General features: G+C 62.9%; 4 protein-coding genes across 11 annotated transcripts; 3 read left to right on the top strand and 1 right to left on the bottom strand.

Moving 5' to 3' along the window:
• Positions 1–90: 90 nt before the first annotated feature.
• FERMT3 (FERM domain containing kindlin 3) lies at positions 91–12,394 on the top strand. Of its 2 annotated transcripts, XM_059718457.1 has the most exons (15): positions 91–1,505; positions 2,308–2,484; positions 3,304–3,537; positions 3,866–3,991; positions 5,884–6,052; positions 6,145–6,247; positions 6,537–6,644; positions 7,251–7,388; positions 7,513–7,562; positions 7,672–7,796; positions 8,066–8,172; positions 9,606–9,833; positions 10,494–10,618; positions 11,013–11,154; positions 11,485–12,394. In XM_059718457.1, exons 2-15 carry the CDS (start codon positions 2,313–2,315, stop codon positions 11,671–11,673), a joined length of 2,016 nt encoding a protein of 671 aa, XP_059574440.1. In that variant the 5' UTR covers positions 91–1,505; positions 2,308–2,312; the 3' UTR covers positions 11,674–12,394. The 2 variants fall into 2 exon arrangements, with proteins under 2 accessions (XP_059574440.1, XP_059574441.1); XM_059718458.1 differs by lacking the exon at positions 91–1,505 and having other exon boundaries at positions 1,538–2,484.
• On the bottom strand, positions 12,122–15,297 carry TRPT1 (tRNA phosphotransferase 1). Of its 2 annotated transcripts, XM_059718533.1 has the most exons (7): positions 14,924–15,008; positions 13,992–14,073; positions 13,485–13,651; positions 13,050–13,224; positions 12,730–12,786; positions 12,498–12,608; positions 12,122–12,214 (listed from the first exon to the last, which is right to left on the bottom strand). In XM_059718533.1, the coding sequence occupies exons 1-7, from the start codon at positions 15,005–15,007 to the stop codon at positions 12,192–12,194; spliced, it is 699 nt and encodes a 232-aa protein (XP_059574516.1). In that variant the 5' UTR covers position 15,008; the 3' UTR covers positions 12,122–12,191. The 2 variants fall into 2 exon arrangements, with proteins under 2 accessions (XP_059574516.1, XP_059574515.1); XM_059718532.1 differs by lacking the exon at positions 13,485–13,651 and having other exon boundaries at positions 14,924–15,297.
• NUDT22 (nudix hydrolase 22) lies at positions 15,278–17,442 on the top strand. The gene is made up of 5 exons (XM_014593714.3): positions 15,278–15,748; positions 15,991–16,098; positions 16,176–16,273; positions 16,692–16,785; positions 17,064–17,442. The coding sequence occupies exons 1-5, from the start codon at positions 15,278–15,280 to the stop codon at positions 17,154–17,156; spliced, it is 864 nt and encodes a 287-aa protein (XP_014449200.2). The 3' UTR covers positions 17,157–17,442.
• Positions 17,443–17,525: 83 nt separating this feature from the next.
• On the top strand, positions 17,526–25,339 carry LOC109282011 (uncharacterized). Of its 6 annotated transcripts, none has more exons than XR_009457422.1 (7): positions 17,864–18,159; positions 19,681–19,795; positions 19,928–20,034; positions 20,255–20,359; positions 21,909–21,997; positions 23,124–23,233; positions 24,303–25,339. XR_009457422.1 is itself a non-coding variant. In XM_059718539.1 (7 exons), the coding sequence occupies exons 2-7, from the start codon at positions 19,695–19,697 to the stop codon at positions 24,329–24,331; spliced, it is 621 nt and encodes a 206-aa protein (XP_059574522.1). In that variant the 5' UTR covers positions 17,867–18,159; positions 19,681–19,694; the 3' UTR covers positions 24,332–25,339. The 6 variants fall into 6 exon arrangements, 4 of the variants coding, with proteins under 4 accessions (XP_059574523.1, XP_059574520.1, XP_059574522.1 ...); XM_059718539.1 differs by lacking the exon at positions 19,928–20,034 and adding an exon at positions 22,737–22,923 and having other exon boundaries at positions 17,867–18,159; XM_059718540.1 differs by lacking the exons at positions 17,864–18,159; positions 19,928–20,034 and adding an exon at positions 17,526–17,588 and having other exon boundaries at positions 22,737–23,233.
• The last annotated feature ends 770 nt before the right edge of the window (positions 25,340–26,109 follow it).

Here is a 26,109-nt window from a genome sequence, read left to right as displayed (position 1 = left end):
CACTCCTACCTCCCTGCCCCCAGTGGAGGGGTTGCTCTGCCCCCTCTACAGGGCGGGCTGTGGGGCAACCCCCTGACTCTAACCAGACAGAGGAAATGACATCATGCTGGGGGGTGTCTACCACCTAAGCCCCTCCCTGGGGGTGGAGCCTGTGGACCTGCCTCACCCCCACTCCTGCCTCACTGGGGGGCTAGCCCTCCCCCACATACCCTGAAACCCCCTTGTGTGTGTAAGCCCCTGGCCCTGCCTAGCAAGCAGGGATAGGAAGTGACATCGTGCCAGCTGGGGGTGGGTCCATGACATGCCCCACCCTGGGGTGGAGCCTGTGTGCTAGCCCTCCCCTGTGCCCCCTGCCCCATCACGGGGGGGACCCCAGGTGGGGGTCACCCCCCGGCTCTGTCTGACCTGAAAGAGGAAGTGACATTGTGCTCAAGCCCCCTTTCCTCCCACCCCCACCCTCAGCTAAAAATACCTAGCGCCAGCATGGACCGGAAAGGACCATGACACAGCACCCAGGCCCAGCCCCCCCACTCCCACAGCTTCCCAGCAGCAGTGAGGCCCAGCCCAGCCCCTTCCCAGTATAGGCTGGCACTGGCTAAGCAGGGCTGGGGGAGGGGGCCCACCCTGCACCCCAAGGGGGCAGGAGCCAGTATACCCAGTGAAGGGGCTGGGGGGGTTGGGAGATGAAGGACGCCTGCGTTTCTGGCCTTAAGCGAATGCGAGGGCCGCAGCGGAAGGGTTTGGAGGAAGCTGGATGCCTGGGTTCCCCCTGGGGACAGAGGAAGCTCAGGCCTCCCCTCCCAGCTGCTCCCCATTGCCTGCTGGGGCCTAGGGTCCAAACTAAACAGGGAGGGCTGCTTGTAGGGGAGGAAGGGCAATTGGCCTGGGTTATTGCCCCACCCTGTAGCAGTTTGAGCTCCCCTTTTGCCCCAAAACAGCCCCTTCCTTCCTTGTGCTGGGAGGGGAAGCAATCCTAGTTTCACTTCCTGTCCCAAACCCGGGGATTGTCTGCAGCAATCCAATCGTGTCAGGGGCTGCGCAGACCCCGCGCTGAGACTGGGGGCTGCTGGGTGCTGTACAGACCCTGTAGGCCCAGATCAGGAGCGCCAGGTGCTGCACTGCCCCCCCAGGCCAGGATCAGGGTGGCGGGGGTGCCAGGTCGGTGCCCAGAGCCCCCAGGAAGAGTGGAGGGGATGCTGGGTGCTGCACAGCCCCCCTAGATGTCACTGGGCCCCGCCAGGCTCTGTCCAGACCCCATGGGGCCGTGCCAGGTGCTGTGCAAATGCACCGAGTGTGGCAGGCCGCAGGCGGGTTCCTGGCAGGTGCTGGCCCCAGGCCCCCACTTCCTTTCCCCCGGGGCCTGGGAGGAAGTGACTGATGAGGGTGGGGGAGGGGCCACACCCTGCCTGATAGCGCTGCACCCGGACGCCCGCTGCAGCCACGGGGAAACCAAGGCAGCGACCAGACCCCTGGCACTGACCGGGGAGACGGCTGCACCCGGCAAGGTGAGGGGGGCTCTGCAATGAGGGGAGGCCTGGAGGGGTCCCTGGGGGCCTACAGCCCTAAGGAGGGTGGTGCGTGGGCACTGAGGAGCGGCGGGTCCAGGGGGCCCCAGACACCTGGGTTCGATCCCTGCAGCAGGAGGGAAGTGATGGCTGTCATCAGAGCAGGAGGACAACAGGCGCCTGGGTGCTCTGCAGCTCTGGCAGGTTGGGGGGGCTGAGGGGTTGGGAGCCCGGACACCGGGTTCTGGGCTGGGAGGTAGGAGGGGAGCAGGCCTGGGATAGAGGGGTGGTGGGAACCCAGGCATCCCGACTGCCAGGCCTCCAGCCCTGGGTTTCCTCCCTCATCCCAGTGCTCCCAGTCCCTGCTGGTCCTGCCAGGCCAGGGCTTCTTTCCCAGCCTGGACCTGGAGCCGTGGTCCAGCCATTCCTGCATCCCACGATGCTCCACCCTCCACACCTAGGGGAGAACCCAGGCATCCAGCCCAGGCGCCCCTGCTCTAGTGGGAGGAACCCAGGTGTCCGGGCTCCCAGCTGTTCCCTTCTCTGCTCCCCACAGTATCCAGGGCAGGCTTGGGACACAGGTGTCCAGGCTGATGGGACCCAGGCATCTGGGCCTGGGGCTGAGGGGCACCAGGTGTCTGGGCTGGGGTTGACAGGACCCAGGTGTCCAGGGGATGTGGCATCCAGTGAAGCTGGACCCAGGCATCCGGGGCTGATGGGACCCAAGTGTCCGGGGCAGGTGGGACCCAGGGGACCCCGGCGTCCAGGCAGAAGGAACTCAGGTGTCCGGGTGTGGCTGCAGGCATCATGGCGGGGCTGAAGACGGCGACGGGTGATGCCATTGACGCATCGTGGGAGCTGCGCGTGACAGTGGATGGGGCCGAGACCAAGGACGGGGCTGAGGCCGCCAATGTCACACTGCGCGTCACTGGCGACCTGCACATCGGGGGGCTCATGCTGCGGGTGGCCGAAAAAATCGGTGAGCGATTTTTTTTTTTTTTTTTTTTTTTTTCGGCCGAAAAAATCGATGACCTTTAGGTCCCCCTAGGAGCTGAGGCAGACGTCCGGGCCCCAGGAGCCCTGCTCTAACTCGCAGACGCTGAGCAGGCAAGAGCCCAAGCACCCGGGCACCCTGCTTTCGCCCCCAGCCCCCCCCAGAGCTGGAGCGAACCCAGGCGTCTGGTGCCCACGTGACCCCAGTGACTCAGGGAGCCCTGACTCTGACTCAGGGGGCTCCAGACCTGCCCCACCCCTGTCCCCAATTGGAGGGGAGTGGCCATGTTTTGGCCCCTCCCCTGGGAGGGGATGGGGCTGTGGGGACTGGTCCTGCCGGAAGTGGCCCCTTATCAACCCAGCCCAGGGCAGGGGGGGGCTGGAGTTTCCTGGGGAAGGGAGAGAAGAGAGGAGCTGTGGATGGGAGATACCCCCCCCCCCCCCCCCAGGGTGATAAGGGCTATAAATACCCCAGGGCTGGGGGGGGCAGTGGTTAGAGCAGGGGGGCTTGGAGCCTGGGAGGAAGTGGCTGAGGGGCTGGGAGGGAACCCAGCCATCTGGGCTGCCAGCCCCAGAGCCAGCTGCTGCCTCTGTTCTCCGTGGCCCTGGTGCCCCCCAGAACCAGCCGCAAGTTCTCCGTGCCCTGTGCCCACTTCAAGAGCCAGGTGCAGTCTGTTCTGCCTGGGCCTGCTCCTCCCCAGAGCTGGCCGCAGACTGTGCCCACCCCAGAGCTAGCTGCAGCCTGTTCCGCTTGGCCGCTGGCTGCACCCCAGCCTCAGCTGCCCCTGATGGCTGGTCCCTGCAGGGGTGCAGCGGGACTGGTCAGACCACGCGCTGTGGTGGGAGCAGAAGCACCAGTGGCTGCTGCGCACAGGCTGGGCCCTGGACAAGTATGGCTTGGGTGCGGACGCCCAGCTCCGCTACACACCCCAGCACAAGCCGCTGCGACTGCGCCTGCCCAACCGGCGCCGCGTGCGGGTCCAGGCCTCCTTCAGCGACACCATCTTCCGCACCGTGGCCGACATCTGCCGCCTCTTGGGTGAGACGGGCTGCGGGCCAGGGGTGAAGGGCGTTGATTGTGGGGGGTGCCGCTATATAGGGGACTGAGGCTTGGGAGTGAGGGGCACTGATGGCAGGGGGCTGCAGGTCAGGAACGAGAGGCACCAATGGGTGGGGGCTGCGGGTTGGGAATGACGGGCACTGATGGGTGGGGGCTTCAGGTTGGGAGTGAGGGGTGCCAATGGGTGGGGGCTGCAGGTTGGGAATGAGGGGCACCAGTAGGGCTGGGGGAGCAGGGGACTGCAGGTCAGGAGTGAGGAGCACCAATGGGCGGGGGGCTGCCTTGGGTGACCCCCCTTTGCCCCCAGCAATCCGTCACCCCGAGGAGCTGTCTCTGCTGCGCCCACCCGAGGGGAAGGAGAAGAAGAAGCGCAAGGAGGCAGCGCTGGGGGCCGAGGATGACTTCGACCTCACTGGGATCGTGCTGCCCAATAGTAAGTGCCGGGGGTGGGGGCCAGAGGCGTGAGCGTGAGCACCCTCATGCAAGAGGCAGGGGCAGTCATGTGAGCACCCTGTGTGCACTTGTGCAAGAGGTGCCCAGGTTCTAGTGACCACCTCATGAGAACCTGCGTGAGAGTTTGCACAGATAGTGGCGAATGCCTGCACACTCCTGTGAGAGCCTGTGCGAATAAGCAAACGTGTAGTCATGCAAGAGACTGCACAGATACTAGTGAATTCCTTGCATGAGAACCTGTGCAAATGAGCAAATGGTGCATTTGTGCAAGAAGTTCCACGAATATCCATGAATTCCTTGTATGAGAGGCTGCACAAATAAGTGCACAAATGCATCTGTGCAACCACGCGCACAAAGACCTGGTTCACCAATTTGCACAGGCTCTCACACAGGGAATGCACTAGGGTCCATGCAACTTATCACACAAATACCCATTTATTGGCACATGCTGTCACACAAGTGCATGGGTGCTTGAAAGTCGTGTGCAAACTCTCGCAGCAATACACGTTCTTCACACAGGTTTTTGCATGAGGTGTTCACTAGAACCTGGACAACCTCTTGCATGAATGCACATTTGTTTGTTCATTCACATGGGCTCTCACTTGAAGTGTTCACTTTCACCCATGCAACCTTCATGGATACACATTTGCTTGTTTTCACAGACTCTCACACAAGGAATTCACTAGTATCTGCAACCTCTTGCATGGATACAAACTTGTTGCTCATTCACACGTATGGGTATTCACAAGTCTCTGTGCAGGCTCTTATGCCAATATGCATTTGTTCACACCGGCTGTTGCACAAGGTGTTCAGTAACATTCATGGAACCTCTCACAAATGCACATTTGTTTTCGCAGGCACTTGCACAAGCACATGGGCACTTGCAAGTATCTGTACAAGCTCTCACATCAGTACACCATCATTCACACAGGTTCTCGCACAAGGTGTTCACCATCATCTGTACAACCTTTTGCACACATATACATGGGTTTGCTCATTTGCATAGGCTCTCGCACAAATGCACTTGTGAGTCTCCTTGCAAGATCTCACACCAACATATGCTTGTTCACACAGGCTCTTGCACAAGGTGTTCACTAGTGTTTGTGCAGAGTGTCACAGATGCATGTTTATAGACTTGTTCACACAAGTTCTCTAGGAATTCACACGTACCCATGCGCCTTCTTGCACAAGTACAGATTTCTTCACATGGGCTGTCACACGACTACACAGGCACATAAGAGTCTCTGGGCAAACTCTCACACCAGTATACTTTCATTTGTGTAGGATTTGTACAAGGTGTTCACTAGCATCTGTGCAACTTCTTGCATGAATACCCATGTGTTCATTTGTTCACAAGGGCATAGGCACTTGTGAGTCTCTATGCTAATTGTCACACCAAGACACACTCCTTCACACAGGCTCTGGCATGAGGGCTTCACTAGTATCCATGCAACTTCTTGCACAGCTACATGTGCTCGCTCACTTGCATGGCTATGCTCATGGGTCTCTGTGCAAGCTCTCACATCATTGCACAAGGTGTTCACTAGTATCTGTGCAACCTTTTGCACAAATACCCATTGGTTTGCTCAATTCCCTGGACTCTTGCACAAGTGCAGGGGTGCTCATGTATCTCTGTGCCAGCTCATGTGAGATCTCACATGCGAGGTTCACTTGCATACATGCAACCTCTTGTGCCACTGCACACATGTTGGACCCTTCGTACAGGCTTTTGCACGAGTGCCCCAGCGAGTCTCCATACAAGCTCTCCCGCCAACAAACCCTCATACCAGAGCCCATGCAAAGGAGATGCTCCTGGTGCCCTTGTGCTAGGGCCTGCTGTGCTTGTGCGAGCCCCCCTGTGTCTCCCCCCAGGTGCGGAGCAGCAGCAGTTCCGGGGGATGCCGCCCCACTTCTCTGACAGCCCTGAGGCCACGGCCTGTTACCGGATGCTCTCGCTCAGTCAGGCTGGGCCCAGCCCCGAGACCGTGATGAAGTCCCCGCGCCCCGGCAGCCTGGTGGAGAAGGGCCAGATCAACAGCAGGTGGGGCCTGCGGGTCAGGAGTGAGGGGCACCGGCAGGTCTGGGGGGCAGGGGCTGTGGGGCAGGAGTGAGGGTCACCGCACTCCCCCCCAGGTGGCTGGACTCATCACTGTCGCTGATGACCCAGGACGTGCAGAAGGATGACGAGCTCTGGCTCCGGTTCAAGTACTACACCTTCTTCGACCTGGACCCCCAGGTGCACTTTGGCCCTGCCCCCTGCCTCCCTCTAGCCCCACCCCCTGGGTCTGGCCCTGCCCACCTCTTCCCCTGGTGGTGCCCTATAATTCTAATGAGCCCCTGGTGACCCCTGGGACCCCAATGGCCCCCTCATGGCTTGAAAGATCCCTTGGGGACCCCATCACCCCCAGTGACTTCAATGATGCCTTGGTGACTCCATGGCAAACCTCATTACGCAATGACCCCCATCCCCCAGTGATTTCCATGTCCCTCTGGTGACCCCCCTGGTAACCCCAGTGTCCCCCCAGTATGACACGGTGCGGATGACGCAGCTGTACGAGCAGGCGCGCTGGGCCCTGCTGCTGGAGGAGACCGACTGCACCGAGGAGGAGACCGTGCTGTTTGCCGCCCTCCAGGTACTGGGACCCCCCGTGGAGACCCTCCAGCTCCCCCCGCCTGGCGGGGCCCCCCCAATCTCCCAGGGCCACCGGAGACTCCTGGACACCCCCCCCAGACTGCCTAGAGCCCCCCAGAGACCCCAGGAGCTCACCCAGGCCCCCAAATTTCACCCCACTCTTCAGGGGCCCACAGACCTCCCCACCCCCACAGCCCCTCCCCCACAGGAACCCCAGGTCTCCCACCAGGGCACCAATCACCTCCCCCCAGTCCCAGAAACCCTTTGAGATCCCAGACCTTCCCCCGTGGTGACCTCCAGGGACCCCCCCCCCCCCCCGAGAAACCCCCACACCCCCCAGGTCCTCTGCCTCCCATGCAGGAACCCCACCCAGAGCACCAACCCAGCCTGGGTCCCCCCCAACCTTAGATCTCCTCCCCTAACCCAGCCAGAGCCCCCCGCCCCCCCAGCCTCCTGCTCCCCTCTACCCAGGTATCCCCAGAGACCCCTTGACTCTCGCCCCAGGATCCCCAACCTGAGCCCCCCAAGCCCCTGCCCCCCCAGGGACCCACCATGGAGCAGTGGGGGGGCTGGGTGGAAGAGCCCATCCCTGCTCCCCTCCCCCCAGTACCACATTGAGAAGCTGTCATTGAGCACGGACCCCACGGACCCCTCCGGGGATGCCCCCACCCTCGACGACCTGGACTCAGCCCTCAGCAGCCTGGAGGTCAAGCTGGAGGGGGGCACGGCCCCCACTGACATGCTGGTGAGGGGCTGCGGGCCGGGAGGGAGGGGCACTGGCCGGGCTGGGGGCTGCGGGTTGGGAAGGAGGGGTACCGGCCGGGCTGGCGGGGGGCAGCGATACTCGGGGTGACTCTTGGCTCCCCCAGGAAAACCTGACGGCCATCCCTGAGCTGAGGGAAACTCTGCGGGTGTTCAGGTGAGCCCGGGCAGGGGTGAGCCCGTCTCTGGCAGGGGAGGGGCTGTGGAGGGCAGAGCGGGGGGGCCAGGGCCTGGTCGCCTGCGTCCCACCCTCTGCACCCCCCCAGGCCGCGAAAGCTGACCCTGAAGGGCTTCAAGCCGCACTGGGTCGTGTTCAAGGAGACGTCGCTCTCGTGCTACCGCAGCCCGGAGGAGGCGCTGGGGGAGCCGGTGCAGCAGCTCAACCTCAAGGGTGAGGACCGAGGCATCCAGGTCCAGCGCTCGTGACCCCAGGATCGGGCCCCTCTGCAAGCCCCGCCCCACCCCAAGGTCCTTGCCAGCTTCCTCTCTAGCCCCACCCCTTCTGGTCTGACCCTGAGCTAGCCCCACCTACTGATGGCTCCGCCCCTGGCTAACCACGCCTTCACCATTAGCCCTACCCCAGCTGGCTCTGCCCCATTCTGGACCTACCTGTTAAGCCCCACCCCCAGCTAACCTTGCCCCCTCTGGCCCCGCCCCCAGGCTGTGAGGTCGTCCCAGATGTCAACCTATCGGGGGGCAAGTTCTGCATCAAACTGCTGGTGCCGTCGCGCGAGGGCATGAGCGAAGTGCATCTGCGCTGCGAGGATGTGAGTGAGGGGGCAGGGCCAAGTGTGAGCGAGTTACCCCAAGACAGTGAGGACAGATGGGAGGTTATCCCAGGACAGCAGAGGCAGATGTGGGTGGATCCATATGTAACGGACTTATCCCAGGATATTGGGGACAGACTTGGGGGAGGCTATCCCAAGATGGTGGAGGCAGATGGGGGTGGGGACAAATATAGGAGACTTATCCTGGAGAAGTGGGGACAGATGGGGGAAGAGATAACTTATTCTGCACCTATTTGGGGATAATGGAGTCATATGTGGGCAGAGCCAGATATAGGAGACTTATTTTGGGATAGTGGGAATAGATAGAGGTGGGGGCAGAGGTAGATGGGAGATGGAGTTAACCTGGAATAGCAGAGGCAAATGTGGGCCAAGCTATATGTAGAGGATGTATCCCGAGATAATGGGAACAGGACGAGGTTGGCCTTGGATAACAGAGACAGGTGGGGCAGAGCCAGATGTAGAAAACTTATCCTGGGATACTGGGACAAACAGGGGGAGGTTATTCCATAAGATAGCACAGATGGGGCTGGAGACACCCCAAGGGGTAGGGGCAGACGGGGGGTTATCTTGGGACAACAGGAACAGCCAGGGGGGCATTTATCTCAGGAGAGAAGGAACAGAAGGCTGTGCTAATCTGGGATAGTGGGGATCAACAGCGGGGAAGGGAATTATTTCAGGATACTGGGAATAGACAGGCAGTGGGTTATTTCAGGATAATAAGGTCAGATCCCAGTTATCCCAGGATAGTGGGGGCAGACAGAAAGTGATTTATCTTGGGATACTGGGGACAGATGGAAGGCAATTTATCCTGGGACAATAGGTCCAGATAGTGGGGGCAGATGGCAAATATGTTATTTTAGATTAGTAGGGACAGATGGGAAGTAATTTATTCTGAGATAATGGAGCCAGACAGTAGTTATCCCGGGATAGTGGTGAGAGTTGAAATGTATCCCAGGATAATAAGGCCAGTCTGCGGTTATCCCAGAATGGTGGGAACAGACAAGAAGTGGGTTACATCCCAGGTTAATGAAGACAGCAGTGGTAATCCTGGGAGAGTGGGGACATATGAGAAGTAAATCATTCCAGGCCAGTGGAAACAGATGAGAAGCAGATTATCCAGGAAGGTGGGGATAGATGAAGCGGGGAAGGGACATCATCCCAGGATAGAAGGGACAGACAGGCAGTGGGTTATCCTGAGATGATAAAGGCAGCCAGCGGTTGTCCTGGGATAGTGGTATCATGATGAGAACTGGATTATCCCAGGATAGTAGCGACAGACAGGAAACCATTCATCCTTGGATAATATGGACCGACTGGCTAGCCTGGGATAGCGGGGATAAACGGGAATGGGAGGAGAGGAGATCCGCCCCTCTGGGTGATGCCGCACCCCCAGCTGTTGCCCCGTCCCTCAGGAGAAGCAATACGCCCGCTGGATGGGCGCCTGCCGTCTGGCTGCCCGGGGCCGCACCATGGCCGACAGCACCTACAGGGCCGAAGTCCAGAACATCCTGACCTTCCTGCAGCAGCAGCGTGCTGGCTCCACCTCTGGCCCCACCCCCAGCCCCAGCCCTGCCCCCGATGGAGCAGGGCCCACCTGGCTCTTCCCCCCACGCTACCAGAAGAGGTTCAAGCCCAAGCAGGTAAATTGGAGGGGGGGAGGGCAGTGGGTTAGCCTGGGGTACTGGGGACAGGTGGGGGTTATCCCAGGGTAGCTGGGATATATACAGGTGTTATCCTGGGATATATGGGGGAGGTTACCCTGGGATAGTAGGGACAGACAGAAAGGTTATCCTGGGATAATGGGGACATATATGGTGTTATCCTAGAATAGTGGGGATAGATGGGGGTATATCGTGGGAGAGTGGGGACTGACAAAGATTTACATGGATAGTGAGGGCACATGGAAAGTTATTTTGGGATAGATGGGACAAACTGGGGGGTTATCCCAGGCCAACAAAGACACATGGGGGGTTATCCTGGGATAGGGGAGATACATACATGGGGTTTTCCTGGGACAGTGGAGACAGATGGGGAAGCTATAGGTGGCACCCAGGATAGCAGGGACTGCTGGGTGGAGTAACCCTGGGGCAGAGGGGACAAATAGGGGATAATCTGTGTAAATTAGGGATAACCTGGAATAACCCAAGGCTAAATTAGGGTCACAAGGCCCCAGCACCCTATGGGGGTAACAGCAAAGGGCCCCTCCCCCTGAGCCCAGTTCCTGGGTGGTCTTCCATCCACACTGGGACCACCCAGGACCCTGCTTAGCTTGGGAGGCTGATGGCACCGCCCCCCCACAGTTAACCCCACGTGTGCTGGAGGCCTACCAGAACGTGGCCCAACTCTCGCTGACCGAAGCCAAGATGCGCTTCCTGAAGGCATGGCAGGCGCTGCCCGACTTTGGCATCACCTACTTTGTGGTCAGGTAAGCAGGACGGACCCAGGCATCTGGGACTCCCCACCCCCATTCCCTCCCTTCCCAGAGGCAGAAAGGACCTAGGTCTGGGTTCCCAGACCCACCCCACTCACTCCAGTCCCCTCCCAGAGCCAGGGAGAACCCAGGTGTCCAGGCTGCTAGCTCCCCTGCCCCTTGAGCCAGAGAAACCCAAGCATCTAGACCTCCACCCCCACTGCCCAATCCTGCAGCCCCATCTCCATGCCCAGAGCTGGAGGGAACCCAAGTGCCCAAGCTCCTAGAACCCCACTACCCCCCCCGCCCCCCATCCCTCCTTTCCTCCCTGAGACCCCAGGCGTCCGGGCTCCCAGCCCCCTCCCATCCCAGATCTGGAGGGAACCAGGCATTCCCCCCACCCACACAGGTTCAAAGGCAGCCGGCGGGACGAGGTGCTGGGCATTGCCCCTGGGCGCTTGTTGCGCATCGACCTAGCTGTGGGCGACGTGGTGAAGACCTGGCGCTTCAGCTCCATGCGCCAGTGGAACGTCAACTGGGACAGCCGGCAGGTGCGTGGGATACTGGGGTTCCCTGGGGGAGAGTGGGGGTGGCTGGGAGCTGCATGTTTGGGGTCTCTCCCAGTTGGGCTGGTTTATAAGGGAAATGGCTATTTTAGGCCCTGGGAGGTGAGGGCATGGCGGGGGAAGGGGGAGGACGTGCAGGGGTGGACTGTGAGAGCCCGGATGCCTGGGTTGTTTCCCAGCCCTGGGGAAGCCATTTGAGTAGACAGCCAGGGCTGGGGAGCCTGGACCCCTGGGCGAGGAGTGGGACCTGCAGCGTGGGAGCAGAGGGACCGGGAGCCCAGACACCGGGGTCTTCACTTCCACCCCTCCTTCCAGGTGGCCATCGAGTTTGACGAGCACATCAACGTGGCGTTCGCGGTGGTCTCAGCCGGGTGCAAGGTGCTGCATGAATTCCTGGGCGGCTACATTTTCCTGTCCACCCGTGCCCGCCCTGGCCCTGGCCCCGGCCCCGTCCCTGATGAGCAGCTCTTCCACAAGCTTACGGGTGGCCACGAGGCCCTCTGACCCCCCACCCTGCCCTTTGACCCCTGAAAATCCCCCCCGACTTACCCTTTGACCTCGTGACCCCCCACAGTCCCCTGATTCCCCCCTGACCTGCTCACCTAGGACCCCCCTGTGACCCCCGGCCCCTTGACCTGACCTATAGCCCTGCCCCCAAGATCTGCCAAGGCCCCCTACCCCCATCACCCTCCAACTCAAGGATCCCTCCACAGCTCTCACAACCTCAGGAACCCCTTCAGCCCTGGCCTAGGACCCCCAGAGTCACCCTCACCCCCCAATGCCCCCCTGGTATCACAGACCCTCCCACAAGCCCCTGAAGCCCTCTTAGATACTCCCCCATCAGCCCCTAACATCAAGGGCCCCCCCCAGACCTGGCCCAGGACCCCCACCAGCTCCCTGGACCTGCCCCCTCAGACCCTCCAGGGAGATCAAGGAGAAGCTGAGACCTGGGGCTGGTTAAGGAGGTGTTAATCAGTCCAGTAATTGCCCCCCCATCCTGAGGCCCTGGGGGGGCAACGCAGTCAGTCCAAGGGCAGGAGACAGCCTGAAAGAGATGGAGGGAGGGTTGGAGGGGGGCTTGGCAGTGCAGGCGCCCCCCCAAAAAGCTTGCCCCATGATCCCCCCAGTTCCTGGCTCTTTTCCCAGGGACCACGGGCATCCGGACTCCCTGCTAAAGGACACTGACTCGCTACTCCCTCCCCACAATAAAGCATGCTAAGAACAACCCCCAGTGTGTGAGCCTGGCTCGGCCCAGACTCCTGGGCTGTCTTCGGGGGGCTGGGGGCTGCAAGCAGGGGCTGGGGGCCCAGATGCCTGGGTTCACTCACGGCTGGGCCGCAGCTGCAGGGCACACAGAATGTAGCGGGGGGGCAGGACCCCGTGGGCATCGCCGGGCGTCAGGACCACCCCGTTGGCCGCGCGGAAGAACCGGATCCCATCTGCGGGGGCAAGGTGGGGGACAGAGGGTCACCCGGATGCCTGGGTTCTCTGAGGGAGGCTGGGGGATTAGATGGTGGGGGCAAGGGGCCCGGACGCCCGAGTCCCCCCGGCTGCACGCACCTGCCAGCGCCTGCGGCCCATCGATGACGACGGCCACCTCCGAGTCCGGCCGCATCCCTGCAGGGACCAAGGGCTCCGGTGAGGTGCCGGAGCCTGGACGCCTGGGTTCTCTCCCACCTCTTGGAGGGGCCTGATCCTCCCCGCCTGCTGGGCGCTCTCCTGGCTCGAGGAGAGGCCTGGTCCCCTCCCCGCCCCCCGGACTCCTGGGTTGTCCCCCAGCTCGAGGGCCTGATCCTCCCTGACTCTGGGACGGGGCTGGTCCCCCACCTCCCCAGATGCCTGGGTTGTCCCCAGCTGCAGGGGGGGCAGCCGGCGCTCACCGCTGAGGACCCCGGCGTCCCCGGGCAGGCCGGGCGCCAGGTGGATGTGGGTGCGGCCGCGCCGGGACAGGCCCCCGCGGCGGATGGAGTCCCAGAGCCGGCGCCGGGTGCCATGGGCCAGGGTGGGGGGCAGCGACTCTGGCGTCTCCAGGGGCGTCAGCTCCAGCTCCGGCACCTGAGGGGGCAGGGGAAGCCCTAAGCCCCACCCCCACCCCCAGGGCCCTGCCCACTTCCTTAGGCTCTGCCCCCAGGCAAATCCCAGCCCCGCCCATGCCCAGCTAGGCCCCACCCCTGTGTCCCTCCCCCAGCCCTGGACAGACCCTGCCCCATATGGGCCCCACCCCCAAACTGCCTCTTTCCAGAGCAGGCTCCACCCCCACACCCAGCCCTGCCCCTGGCTAGGCCATGCCTTCTCAGCCAGGCCCCACCCCCTACCTCTAGGGAGTGTCCCTGATTGGCCCGAATCTGCAGCCCCCCAGAGGGGGCGGGGCGTAGGGCAAATCTCTGCTTCTCATTGGTCTCCACCACACGCCGCACGTCGCCCTCCGACACACCCGCGAGGCTGGGCAGCGCCAGCAGCTCCTGCAGCGCCACGAACCCGTCTGCGGGCACAGCGGGACCCAGGCAGCGGGGTCGGGGGATCAGAGTGGGGAAGGCAGGCAGCCAGGCAGGATGGGGGGCACAGCCCGGGAACCCAGGCATCCCGCAGCCCCATGGCGGGGTCAGAGGGCAAGTACCCAGGCGTCTGGGGCTGCGCCCTCTCCACTCCCCACCCCCCAACAGGGGGCAGCCCTGTGCTGTCCCCTCCCCCGCAGTGGGTGGAAGGAGGAGCCAGGCGTGGCCACGCCCCAAAGGCAGAGGAGGCGGGGCCATAGGGGACCACACCCTCTATTTGCCCAGGGGAGCGGGGTCAGTGTAGCCACGCCCACGTGTCCCACCTACCTGCCCCCATGTGCAGCCCCAGCTCGACCGCGCCGTGCCGCAGCGCGTAGGACAGCGTCCGGGACAGGCGGGTGTCGGGGTCCTGCGGGAAGAGACGGGCCAGTCGCCTGGGTTCCCTCCGGCTCCGGGGGGCAGAGCTGGGGGTGCTGGCGACAGAGGGGCCCTGGGTGCGCCAGGGGAAGGTCCTGGCCATGAAGGGCGCGTTGCCCCCGGCGGCTGGGGGGCGGCAGCGGTAGGCGGGGGAGCTCCCGCAGATGCCACCGGCACTGTCAGCAGGGGAGGGCGCCGTGGCAAGCGCCCACCAAGGGTCAGCGACTGCCCGCGCCCGCCACGGGCAGCATTGGCAGCGGCCAGCGCGGATCGCGGAGCACCGGCAAGCGCTGCCGGGGTGCGCACGCACCCCCTGCGCGTCGCCCCGGTCCTGGCTCGCGGCACCCACGTGGGAGGCCATGCCAGGCAGGGGCAGGCAGACCCGGCTCCGCGGGCCGGCGCACGGAGCTGCCCGCCACGCGTGTGGCGGCGCCGGCCAGGTCGGGAGGTCAAGGCTGCCCGGGCCGCTGCCCTCGCCTGCACCGGTCAGGTCCTGCGCGGGGGCGGTCTCCGCCACCCCGTGTCCCCAGCCCTCCGGAGCTGGCGGTGGGGCCCTTGCCCCGGCCCCCCGCGCCGCCCGAGCACGACACTGGGCGTCCGCGCCCGCCGCCGCCAGCAAGGCCCGGGGCTCCGGGTCAAGCCCGTCCCGGGCGGGACAACCGTCCTCTCCTCCCCCGGATCCGCTGCAAGGAGCCTGGGCCCGGCTGCTGCGCGCTGTCCCCACGGGGGGCCCGCCCGGCCCGGCCCCGCGTCCCACTTGCCCCCTGGCCCAGGCGTCCGCCCGCCCGCCCGGCCCGCGGCTCCCGCACGGGGGCAAACAGCCCGGCTCGCGGGGCTCTGACCTGGTCCTGGCGCCGCGGCCGCCGCCCCCCCGGCCTCCTGCCGCTGCCGCCGCCGCCCCCAGGGGCCGCCGCCGCCGGCTCCATGCACCCGCGCTCCCGGGTCCCCCAGCCGGGCAGGGGCCAGCAGGGAGGGGCCGCTGCGAGGGATGCTGGGAGTTGTAGTCCGCAGGGGGTGGGGCCAGGGCTGGGGGAGGAGCTGGCGGCGGGGCAGGGAGCCCAGGCGTCCCGGTCGGAGGGGGAGGAGACCCGGGAGCCCGGGCTGCCCGTGCGCTCCGGGCTCCTTCCCCCCCCCCCCGCCCATAGGGGGCCAGGAGCCGGCCCCGAGACCCCCGCCCCGACACCCCCGGCTGCCCCATGGACCCCGAGGTCTCCATCCTGGTGCGCTGCCCCGCGGGGGGCCTGGCCCGGGGGCAGGTGCAGGCGGAGGTGTCGGGGGCCTACGGGCGCCGCGCGCTGCCGGGCGAGGGGGCCGTGCTGGCGGCGCTGTGGGCGGCCGCGCGGGAGGGGCGGCCCCGGCTCTTCGACGCCCCCAAGTTCCGGCTGGGGGGGGCCGGGCTGGGCCCCGGGGGGACCCCCCCGCTGCGGCTGCGCCTCGGCCTGACGCGCTACCGCGACTTCGTGGGCACCAACCTGGCGGCGCGGGGGCCGCGGCTGCGGGCGCGGGGCCGGGGCCGCGGGGACCCCCAGGCTTTCCTGGCCGACCCCCTGGGCGTGGGGGCTCTGCTGGCTACCGCCGACGGGCGCCTGGTGCTGCTGCGCCGCAGCCACCACGTGGCCGAGGCCCCCGGGAAGTTGGATGTGCCCGGCGGGCACCCCGAGCCGCAGGTGGGTGCCGGGAGCCCAGGCGTCCGGGAGGGAACCAGCCCCCGGCTCCACCTCCCGGCCAGGGAACCCGGGCGCCCGGGCTCAGCGCCTCCGTCCGGTCCCAGCGAGCCCAGGTGTCCGGCCTAGGGCTGGTTCCCTGCTCCAAAGCCGTGACGGCTCGCCCGAGCCAGAGAAGCCAGGCCTCCGGCGTCCGGCCCCACCCGAGCTGGGCACAAGGCTGACCCTACCCGTACCCCGCACAGGCCGTTGCCGGGGGGGTCCCCACCGCCTCTCTCCGGTGCGAGGACCTGCCCCCCGACCTGGTGGTTGAGGAGATCTTCGCCTCCGTCATCAAGGAGATCCGCGATGAGGTCAGTGAGGGGGAGGGCCAAGGTGGGGGGACTCCCCATCTGCCCCCTTACCGATCCCCTCACCCGGTCCCCCACAGGTCAACCTGCCCCCAGAGACCCTGAGTCCTCCCCGGCTGCTGGGGCTGGTGAGAAATGAGACCACGGCCGGACGGGCCACAGCCGCCTTCTTTGTCAGGTACAGAGCCGTCCTGGGGGACGCCAGGCGCTGGGCAGACCCCTGGGCTGGGACGGGGGTGAAGGGAGCTGTGCAGACCCCTCCAGGCCGGGCTCATGGGGCGCCAGGCACTGTACATGTTCCCCAGGCCGGGACTGGGATGCACCAGGCATCGCATAGACCACCCCCAGGCCGAGATCAGGGGGCACCGGTGCTGTACACGCCCCCCAGTCTGGGACTGGGAAGCACCGGGCTGTGTCCAGACCTGCCAGACAAGGACGCGGGGTGCCGGGCGCTGTACGTGCTCCCCAGACGGGTTGGGGGGAGACTTGGGAAGAGAACCCGGGGTCCGGGCTCCCAGCCCTGCTCCGCTCCCAGAGCTGGGGGCCAGCGGGGTCCAGGCCCTGCTGTGCTGAGGGCCGTGTGGCTGCTCCCCCAGGTGCAGTCTGACCGCGGAGGAGACGAGGGAGCGGTACGAGGCCGGGGGCGCCGAGGCCCACGAGTCCACGGCCGTCGTGTTCGTCCAGGCGGAGGTGGGGGGGCAGAGGCTCCCGGACCCCCGTCCCACTCCCCTCCTGGGGGAGAAACCCCGGGTCCCATTCCCCAGCTGCTCCCAGAACAGGGATGGGACCCAGGTGTCCGGTCCCGCCTGCCCCACCGCTGCGCACTGGGCTCCTGCGGGGAGGAGGGCACCCAGGCGTCCGGCTCCCAGCACCACCCGCTCTGCCCCGCGCGGCCGTTCCTGGGGGCGGTGGGGGGGCACGGGACCCACGCGTCCGGGCTCCCCACACTGACCCCTGCCCCCCCACAGGAGCTGTTGGGCCCTGGGGGGCCGTGGGCCGAGCTCTGCCCCTCGGCTAAGGGGGCGGTGACACTGTACCACGAGGTGGGCGCCCTCCTGTGACCCCTGACCCCCACGAAGCTGGAGGCGGAGCCACTTCTGATCTCACCCCTTTGGGCCAGTGGGGGGCGGAGCCATCTCAGGCCCCACCTTCATGGGCACTGGAGGCGAAGCCACTCCTGATCCCACCCCCTTGGGCCAGCAGGGGGCGGAGCCATCTCAGACCCCGCCCTCATGGGCGCTGGAGGCGGGGCCACCTCTGACCCTGCCCCCTTGGGCCAGTGGAGGGGCGGGGCCGCCTCTTCCTCCGCCCCCTCCTGCTGTTGCTCAATAAAGGCTGTGTTCCCCACTCTCTTGGGCACGAGTCTGCTTCCCACAATGCGCTGGGGTGGAAAGGGGGCGGGGCTCGGGGGCAGGGCCGGTCGCCGGATGCTGGAGGCGGAAGTGCCCGAGCTCAAGATGGCGGCGGGGGGCGGGTCGCCGGCAGTCACCATGGTAGCGGGTCACCCGCGGGTGGGGTGGGGTGGGGCGGGAGTGACTGGATGTTGACATGACTGAGCAGGATGGTGCCCGGATGTTGACCCCCATTACCGGAAGTGGTGGCCGGTGCCCAGGGTGTGCGGTGCCATGGCAACCAGAACCCCCCCCCCCCCCGGCCCACAGCCGGGGCATCACCCTCCGCCCTCGATGATGGGCCGTGCTGGGCGGGGGTCTCTGGGGTCCCTGCCAGGCTGGGGGCACCTGAGGGGGCGTGTGGGGTCTCCAGGGTGGGGGGGGGGACTCCATTGTCCCTGCTAGGTTGGGGGGGCTCCAGGTCCTTGCTGGGCAGGGGCTGGGCAGTGGGGGGGGTTGGGCAGTGGCCTCCTCCGGACCCTCCCCAGGTTCCCCGCGGCCCTCCTGAAGCGGCGCCCAGACCTGGACGCGCTGCTCCACCTGCGGCCTGACCAGCGGGCGTGGAGGGGGAGCAGCACCTCCCTCCACGTGCTGGTCGTGCATCTGCTCGTACACGACAAGGCGCGATCGGCCTCGCTGCGCTGCCGGCTCCGAGCTGGTCTTCCCCCAACCTGTAGGTGTGCCGGGGATTTCTCCTCCCGCGGGGGAGTACCGTGCATTTATCTTTGTTGAATTGCATCCTGTTTCGTTCTGCCCGTTGATCCAACCTGGCCAGGTCAGCCCGTACCCGCTCCCTGCCCTCCGCTGTCGTAACTTTGCCCCATAACTTGGTGTCATTTATGAAGTTGGACAGGGTGCTCTCCACATCCTCGTCCAAATCGCTGATGAAGATATGAAGTAACACCGGTCCAAGGACGGGCCCCTGTGGGACCCCACTGCCCACCCCCTCCAGGCCGAGAACGACCCGTCCACCCCCTCTCTGCCGCCTCCCCCCCGACCGCGTAGGCACCCGCTCCCCAGCCCGTTAGCTTCCCTATGAGACTCGGATGCAAAACTGCGTCGAAGGCCTTTCTAAAATCCAGGTAGAAGACATCGGCCTGCACTCCTGTGGCAAGGCAGCGTGTGACCTGGTCATAAAAGGCTGTAAGGGTTGTCAGGCAGCATCTGCCTGTGACGAACCCGCGCCGGTTTCCCTTCAGCATCATTTCCCCTGCTGGGCCTGCACAAATGCGCTCTCTGATGATTTTTCCCAGTATTTTCCAGGGATAGCGGTAACGTGGAAGCAGGGTTTTGCGCTGGAGGGGGGGTCATCAGACGCAGTCCTGGCTTGCTTTTATCTTATGGGAAAACACCCCCTTGTGCCAATTCGCCGAAGGCTCCACGCATCTGACATTCAGCCCTTAGCTGATGCTACGGAGATGAAAACTTCCCTGTAGGCGCTGGTCCCAGACCTGCTGTCTGCGTGCTGTTGGCCTCATAGACGGGGGTGGGACCGGGCCAGCCTGTCGACATCCAAATGCAGGGAAAGAGGCAGCCCAGGCAGGAGAAAGTCGGGGACCAATTCCTGGCTTGTAGGCACCAGGGACGGGCTGCAGGGGCTGCTGTGGAGGTGCTGGGGAGCTGCCGCTCTCCGCGGGTTCGGTGGGAGTCTCCTGTGCTCAGCAGCGCTGAAGGTCCCCGCATTTCTGTAGGCTGTCTTACCTCCAGCTCCCAAGCCCTTGCTTCCAGCCCTCACGACTGACTGTGCTCATGGCAGCTCTCATCACTTTAGCAAGGGAAAACCTCATGGGCCGGACCCCAGAGCTGCACCGTTCAGACGAGCTGAGGGTCAAGCCCAGCCTCAAGAAATGATTTCTAACCATTGGCTCTAGGGGCCAGCCTGCAGACTACCACAGGGACCAGCGGTCCCAGTCACTGGCACATGGGAAAGCAGGGGAAAAAATGGGCCCGGGGTCAAAGGCTGTCCTGGAGAAAGGAAGAGCTGGACAAGCCCCATATGTTCATGGTGTCAGACGGGCACTAAACCTTGCAGAATCACTGGTTGCCTGAGAGACCGGATCCCTGCCTTTGACCCTCCGAGTCCTGTTCTGGAGACGTGCCACTGGGCTGCGCACCCTGCACTGTGCTTCCCAGGCACTTTTCTAGCCGGAGCTGGCACAGAGGTGCCGTTCTTGACGCTTTTCTTCTGTTTCAGAGACTCTTCTCAAGATGCAGCTGCTGCCCTGGCCGTCTCTTGCCGGGAAAGCACCTGGGGATCCTGGGCTCTGCTTACTGGAGAAGGCTCCTCAACAGTCCACCAGCCCTGGAAGGTGAGATTCCCTTGTGGACGTGGAGGAGGTTGGGTCTCTTGTTTGCTGTGTCCCAACCTTGCAGCTGGGGTGATATGCCCGTGGCACCCGTTCCTGCCCGGGGCAGGGGCTCAGACCTGATGATCTGTTTAGGTCCCTTCCGACCCTAAGCACTATGAAAAGACTGCACGTGTGCAGGGAAGGTTCCCCCCAGGAGACAGCATCGACCTTTCTTGTGAGAGCTGAGAAAGAGGCTTCTGGTGAGATGAGAGAAAGGAGAAAGCTTCCCACAGCGTCTCAGCTGCCATGCTGAGATGTGACCTTGGGCCAAACTCTCAAGGCATCCAAGGACTGGGACAGGGGCTTGCTGGGGTTTCCTTTGTTTTCAAGCCCGGTGTTGTGATGGGCAACACAGAAGTGCCAGACCCAGGGAGGGAGATGGGCCTGCTCCTCTCACTGGGGTGGTTTCTCTCTCACCAGCTCCCCACGTGCTCACACGGCCGCTCTCAGACGAAGCAAAACTGGGCACGATGGCACCGGGGGCAGAGCTGGTGCTGCGGTGCGGAAAGTGCACTCATGCTGGAGGTAAGAGGGGCTGAGGGGGCAAATCTCTTCACTGAGACTCAGAAGAGCCCAGTTCCCACTGCTGTGGCGCAGGCTTCCCTCTCACTGGGGGCTGCTGCTGCACAGGTGCCCGCATGCCAGGCTGCCTGGGGCATTCAGCCCCCAAAATCAGTCCCTGCCTGCCCTGGCCATGCTGCTGCCCATCCCTGAGGTCCCTGAGGCCCTCACGGCCTTTCCTGTAGCTGAGAGCTAGGAGGGCTCAAGATCCCAGCTGTGAGCAAGGCTGGAGGCTGCTGGACGGCTCCTGTTCTGGCAGGACCCGCGCGGGCGGGAGAGCCCCAGGGCTGGCTCTTCGAGAGGATGCATCAGATACCGAGCGCGCTTGGTCCCCTCCTCGCCCCTGAGTCTCCAAGCACTGCCATGTGCACCAGCACGTTCCCTCCTGACAGGACTTCCCGGGTGGGCACTTCACTCCTCCGCAGCCCCTGGGGCAGCCGGCAGAGCCCAAGTGCCCTCCTCATGTGTAATTAATTGACAGTCATGTCTCTAGTGGGTTATGGAATAGAGAAAATCCCACACAATTTACTGATTCGTTTTGATGCACTGGCTGGGGGAGTAGTTAACTGATTGCACGATTTCACAATGATTACACACTTAATTTATACAGCACAATTTTATTTTAAAACTCTTTGCTACGTATATAACACTGCTTAGCTTTAAGAAACACCACAAACATTAAAAACACAATAATTACATATATGAGAAACAATGCTCCAAATGCACTTCCTTCCCAAACAATACTATAAGAATTAGTATTACAAAAACAACTACAATTACAACTAAAAGTTAAATTTGAATCAATACTATTATTTTTCATATTATACTTACAATCCTAGAATTCCGAGAAGCCAAATACCAAAATATGGTTTCGTTCCTCAGTAGTACGATTCAATGGGTTGGCCTCAGCAGTGATAGGACTAAGTCCCCTTCCTTCAGTCCCTTTCGGGCGCTCTGCAGCTTCAGCGTGAACTAAGAGATTCGTGTTCACGGAGAGGGTGGTTCAGGTGATCAGTCTGACCCGGGCTATACTTGCGATTCTTCCTTCGTTGTTCTACAAGTATAGTCACCTCCAAATTGGGACAGTAAGTTACAGTTTTTATTGAGCGAGCTGCCGTCAGTGGGCTCCTCCTACTCAACCTGTCATTACCCCCAAATTTGGGCTCGGATCTTACTCGACAGATTCTTTTGCCTTTGTTGAGCATTTTAAATTACCTTTGGGAAACTTCCATATCACTGCAAATGCCCTTTTCTTACCAATCTGGTCAAAAGGCCTTAGGGTTTGATCTCTCGGAATTCAGGATATTTGCTCTCTTTGTAAAAGGCTTCTAAAAATTCAAATTAAGACTTTAAGCAAAGTCAGGACCTTTTGCACGTAGTCCCCAAAACAATGAACTAGATAAGGAGATAAATCGATTTATCTTCTTCCTGAAACTGGCTAATGGGCAACCTTTACAAACATTCAAACTATTTAATTCAATATGACAAGTCATAATCCGTTGTGTCTTCTTAGATCACAGGCACCAGGAGGGCAAGAGCTTCCCAAGACGGGCATCATGCCCCGAACAACCCCTGTGTTCGCGAGGGCCGTGTCCGAGTACAGTACGTGGATGTGGTTCACGTTCAATCTGACTGTCTGCGGCAAAGCAGACACGTGTGCCGGGATTTGTGGCCCCGGCCCGGGGGCTGTTCAGTTTGATGTTACACGACTGCTCCTCACAGCTCGTGTGGGACCTGCCTTGACTCTCGGGTTTGGTGCTTGCAAAGCCCACGGCAGGGCCAGCCTCGTAACCATCCCTGTCCTGGGGACGCGAGGCCTCAGAAACCTGTGTGCAAAGTTCGGGAGACCTGCCCCAGGTTTCTCTCCATGGGGTAGCTCCTTCCTGCTGCATCCTGTGCTCTCTGGGTGGCATTTGCTTCAGCAAGGGTGACCATCTCACACCATCAAAAGGCTTTCTCCTTTGTTGGTGCAGCCCTCCATGCAAGCACATACCGCAGCTCGCCATGTCGGGCAGGCTGGGGTTGTCCGTGGGGGCTTCTTACCTGCTTCCACTTGGCCCATGCTGAAGCATTTTGCTGGATCAGGTGGGAGGGAGGAAATCCTGGGGCTGTGGCCAGGAAGGGACTGAGGCCCTGAACGGTCCCTTGAGGTGCCCACAGTGGAGCTCTTCCAACCTGTCCCGCAGCTGCTGTCTGGCCCAAGAGGCACCAATGTGTCCCGTCCTGCCGCTGCCCAGCAGATCAGCCCCGGGGGAGGGTGCGGACGGCCCACAGAGCAGGGGTCAGTTTCTGGGCCTTGCCCAGAAGAATACTTCAATCCTTGATTTCAAGTCTCCTCCAGAGAGACCAGCCACAGCGCACGGTCCAGCCTGCAGCACCGGCTCTCTTGTTGGGGCGCATAGACCAGGATTCCCCTCCCGGAGCCAAACCTGGCAGGAGATGAAGGGTTTCACCTCCCTTGCCCCCATCTCAGCCTCAAGCCCCTGCCGCATGGGGCGGGGGGAGCTGCTGCTCTCCTCTGCTGCTCGGTAAGAGCTGAGTGACCGCTCCGGCTTGGGGAGGGTCATTCACTCCAAGATGCCCCGGCCTCAGCCCCTCTTCTGCGGCTGGGCCGGGGGTCCTGTCCTCCTGCCCCTTCTCCAGCTGCCTGCCCTGACCAGGGCTTGGGGCTGCTGGAAGATGACCCCCCCAACACAGCCTGAGAGAGATGCTTTCACTGGTGCTGCAGGTGGGATGAGTTCTTGCCGTCTGGGCGTGCGAGCGAGCCCGGAGCCAGGCAGAGAGGAGCGAAAGGCGGGAAAAGGAGGAAAGGCTGCGGATCCTGCACCCGTGTGAATGGTAACGACCCCCGGCACTGCCGGCATCTCCTGTCTGCCCCATCGCTGCCTTTGCGCCACGGGCTCCCTCCTTCCTGCAGCCCCATGCCAGGCTTTGCCGCAGGGGAGAGGAGCCGGCCCTCCCCTACCTGCTGTCCTGCCTCATGCCAGAAAGGGGGTCGACGCCAAGCCCCACTGGCCACCTCAGCTCCATAGAGGCCCTGCTGTGAGCTGAGCCAGGGAAGGAGTTTGACCCTCCTTCACTCAAGCAGACCCACAGCTGCCCTTGGAGATCCCCACTTGGGGCCTCTCCTCTCCTCCAGGTGCCTGAATCCCTTCCAGGACGTGGCCCCCAGTCCTGTAGCTTGAAGGCGGGCGGCTCATCCCTCGAGGCCCAGAGGCCAGGGCTGGCAATGGCCACAGAAGGCTGCAGCATCCATGTGGAGGGCTCTGTCCTGTGCTGGCTTTTCAGCACATCTGACTCCACAGGCAATTTTTGTGGCCTCTGTGGGCCAACCTGCAGAGAACCGCTTGTCTTCCCGGGGGACAGACGTTTGCCTGGTGGGTCTCAGGCTGGAATGTGAACTCCTGGTCGGACCCCTGTACCCAGCAGAGCCATGATCTGCACAGCATGTCAGGCACTGGCAAGCAGGTTTCGGGACGTGGAGGCCACAGGGAGCTCAATCTGAAGTGTTCCCTGGAAGCTCTGCTTCCTCCTGCCTCTGTCAGGGGGTCCCAGACCAGGAGTGTGGCAGCCATCAGTTCTTCACGGCCCTGCAGCTTTCCATACCGGCTCAGTGCAGCCAAGGGGCACAGAGCCTGCCTTGCTCCTCCTCGCTCTGAACAGCTGCATCTGGGCCCTGTGCGCAGCATTGCACCCCAGAGCCCTGTGCCCTCCAGAGGCCTCTGCATGGTGTGATAAAGTGTGGAGGGGCGTCCAGTCGGTCAGCTCTCCAACCCCCAGCCCAGAGCCACATCCAGCTCCACGAGAAGGGCCGACCGTTCCCACTGACCACAGGGGAGGGGGTTGGGCGGACTTCAATGCACATTGTTTCCACCAGTGAATTAAAGTTAACGTACGTCTTTCTTAGCACTGGGATGCTGGACCTGCTCTTGCTGAGCCCAACTCCAGCTGCAGACAAAGCTCCCAAGGGCTCTTGGTAAAAGGGGGGCAGCACCCACTGAAACCTCCCCCTGCCCATTTGATACTGGAAGTCCTCCTCGCAGGGCAGCAGGTCATGAGGAACCACCGTGGGGGGCGACTCTGCTTTCTAGAGCCCTCTCAGATCTCGCTGCACAAACTGTTCTTGGGGATACAGGCTTCTGCCAGTCTCATTTCCTACCAACACCTTGAAGAAGAAAAACTCACAGCAGTGAGACCGTAATAATCTGCAGAGACTTCAGTGCAAGCGCTGGATGAAGTTTTGAGACCTGGCCTGGTGTCGTGGCCAAGCACCAAGTTGGCGATAGGAGCGAACACGGCCAGCGAGTGCTAAGCCCTTGCAGGTCCAAACCGACCTGCTTCACTGGAGAATCACAAGGAAGACATGGTGGAAACACCCAAGATCAAGGCATTGGCACTAATTACAGCTAGTACTGACCAGGCACGGCCACCTGAAAGACATCCTGCACACGAGGTCTGATCACAGCGTGACTGCGACGCTGGCTGTGCCCTCACCTGCTGCAGTCAGAGTCAACGCCAGGGAAGATCCACCGTAGCGCAGCGACCCGTGGGCCTCAAACTGACGACGCAGAAGGATGAAGTGAAGATGCCGTGAGACTCAAGTTTACCAAACAACTCGCCCCCGAGGCCAGGGAGAGCGGAAACACGCGTGTGCAATGCTGCTGTACCAGTGCTTGGCAAAACCTGCACAAAACCTGTGGACTGGTGTGAAGAGCACTCGCCCCCTTCTGCCACTGGTGGAGAACAAAGCACAGTGCTAACCGCCTCCCCGCACCACAGCCCTGGACACTGGCCTCCGTGTCCTCCATAAGTCCCACTCCCCTTGCCCCCCACGTGAGTCTCAGCACCCCTGCTTCCCTGACCCCCCCCCCACAAGTACTGCCCCCTCTGCCCATAACCCACGTCTTGATGTGATAGAATAAAACGCTTGGTGCGTTCCTGTCTGCAGGCTTCCCAAAGGCCCTTTGTCACAGCGCCTGGAGGTTTTCGATTTACCACCTTTACGCGAGTCCAAGGCAAGAGTTTTCCTCCCATTCAGCATCCTTGCTCAGGGGCACCCGCAAGGCTGGGAGGGGCACAGGGGGCTGCCATTCAAGTGAGGGGCACAGGGGATGGGACGAGTGACTGGGGGTGGGTGTGTGGGGCACTGGGGACGGGATGGGTGATGGGGTGGGCGTGTGGGGCACTGGGGACGGGACGGGTGACTGGGGGCGGGTGTGTGGGGCACGGGATGGGTGACTGGGGGTGGGTGTGTGGAGCACTGGTGATAGGATGGGTGACGGGGCGGGTGTGTGGAGCACTGGTGATGGGACGGGTGACTGGGGGTGGGTGTGTGGAGCACTGGGAATGGGATGGGTGATGGGGTGGGTGTGTGGGGCACGGGATGGGATGGGTGACTGGGGGCGGGTGTGTGGGGCACTGGGGATGGGATGGGTGACTGGGGGCGGGTGTGTGGAGCACTGGTGATGGGATGGGTGACTGGGGGTGGGTGTGTGGGGCACGGGATGGGACGGGTGACTGGGGGTGGGTGTGTGGGGCACTGGTGATGGAATGGGTGAGTAGGGGGTGGGTGTGCGGGGCACTGGGGATGGGATGGGTGACTGGGGGGTGGGTGTGCAGGGCACAAGGGATGGGACGGGTGATGGGGTGGGTGTGCGGGGCAGTGGCTGGGGGCTGCAGGTTGGGAGTGAGGGGCAGCAGCAGGGCTGGAGGGG

The sequence above is a fragment of the Alligator mississippiensis genome, chromosome 15, assembly GCF_030867095.1.
Source record: "Alligator mississippiensis isolate rAllMis1 chromosome 15, rAllMis1, whole genome shotgun sequence".
Classification (NCBI taxonomy): domain Eukaryota; kingdom Metazoa; phylum Chordata; order Crocodylia; family Alligatoridae; genus Alligator; species Alligator mississippiensis.
The sequence above is the reverse complement of the archived record's forward strand: the minus strand, read 5'-3'. Positions and strand labels throughout refer to the sequence as shown.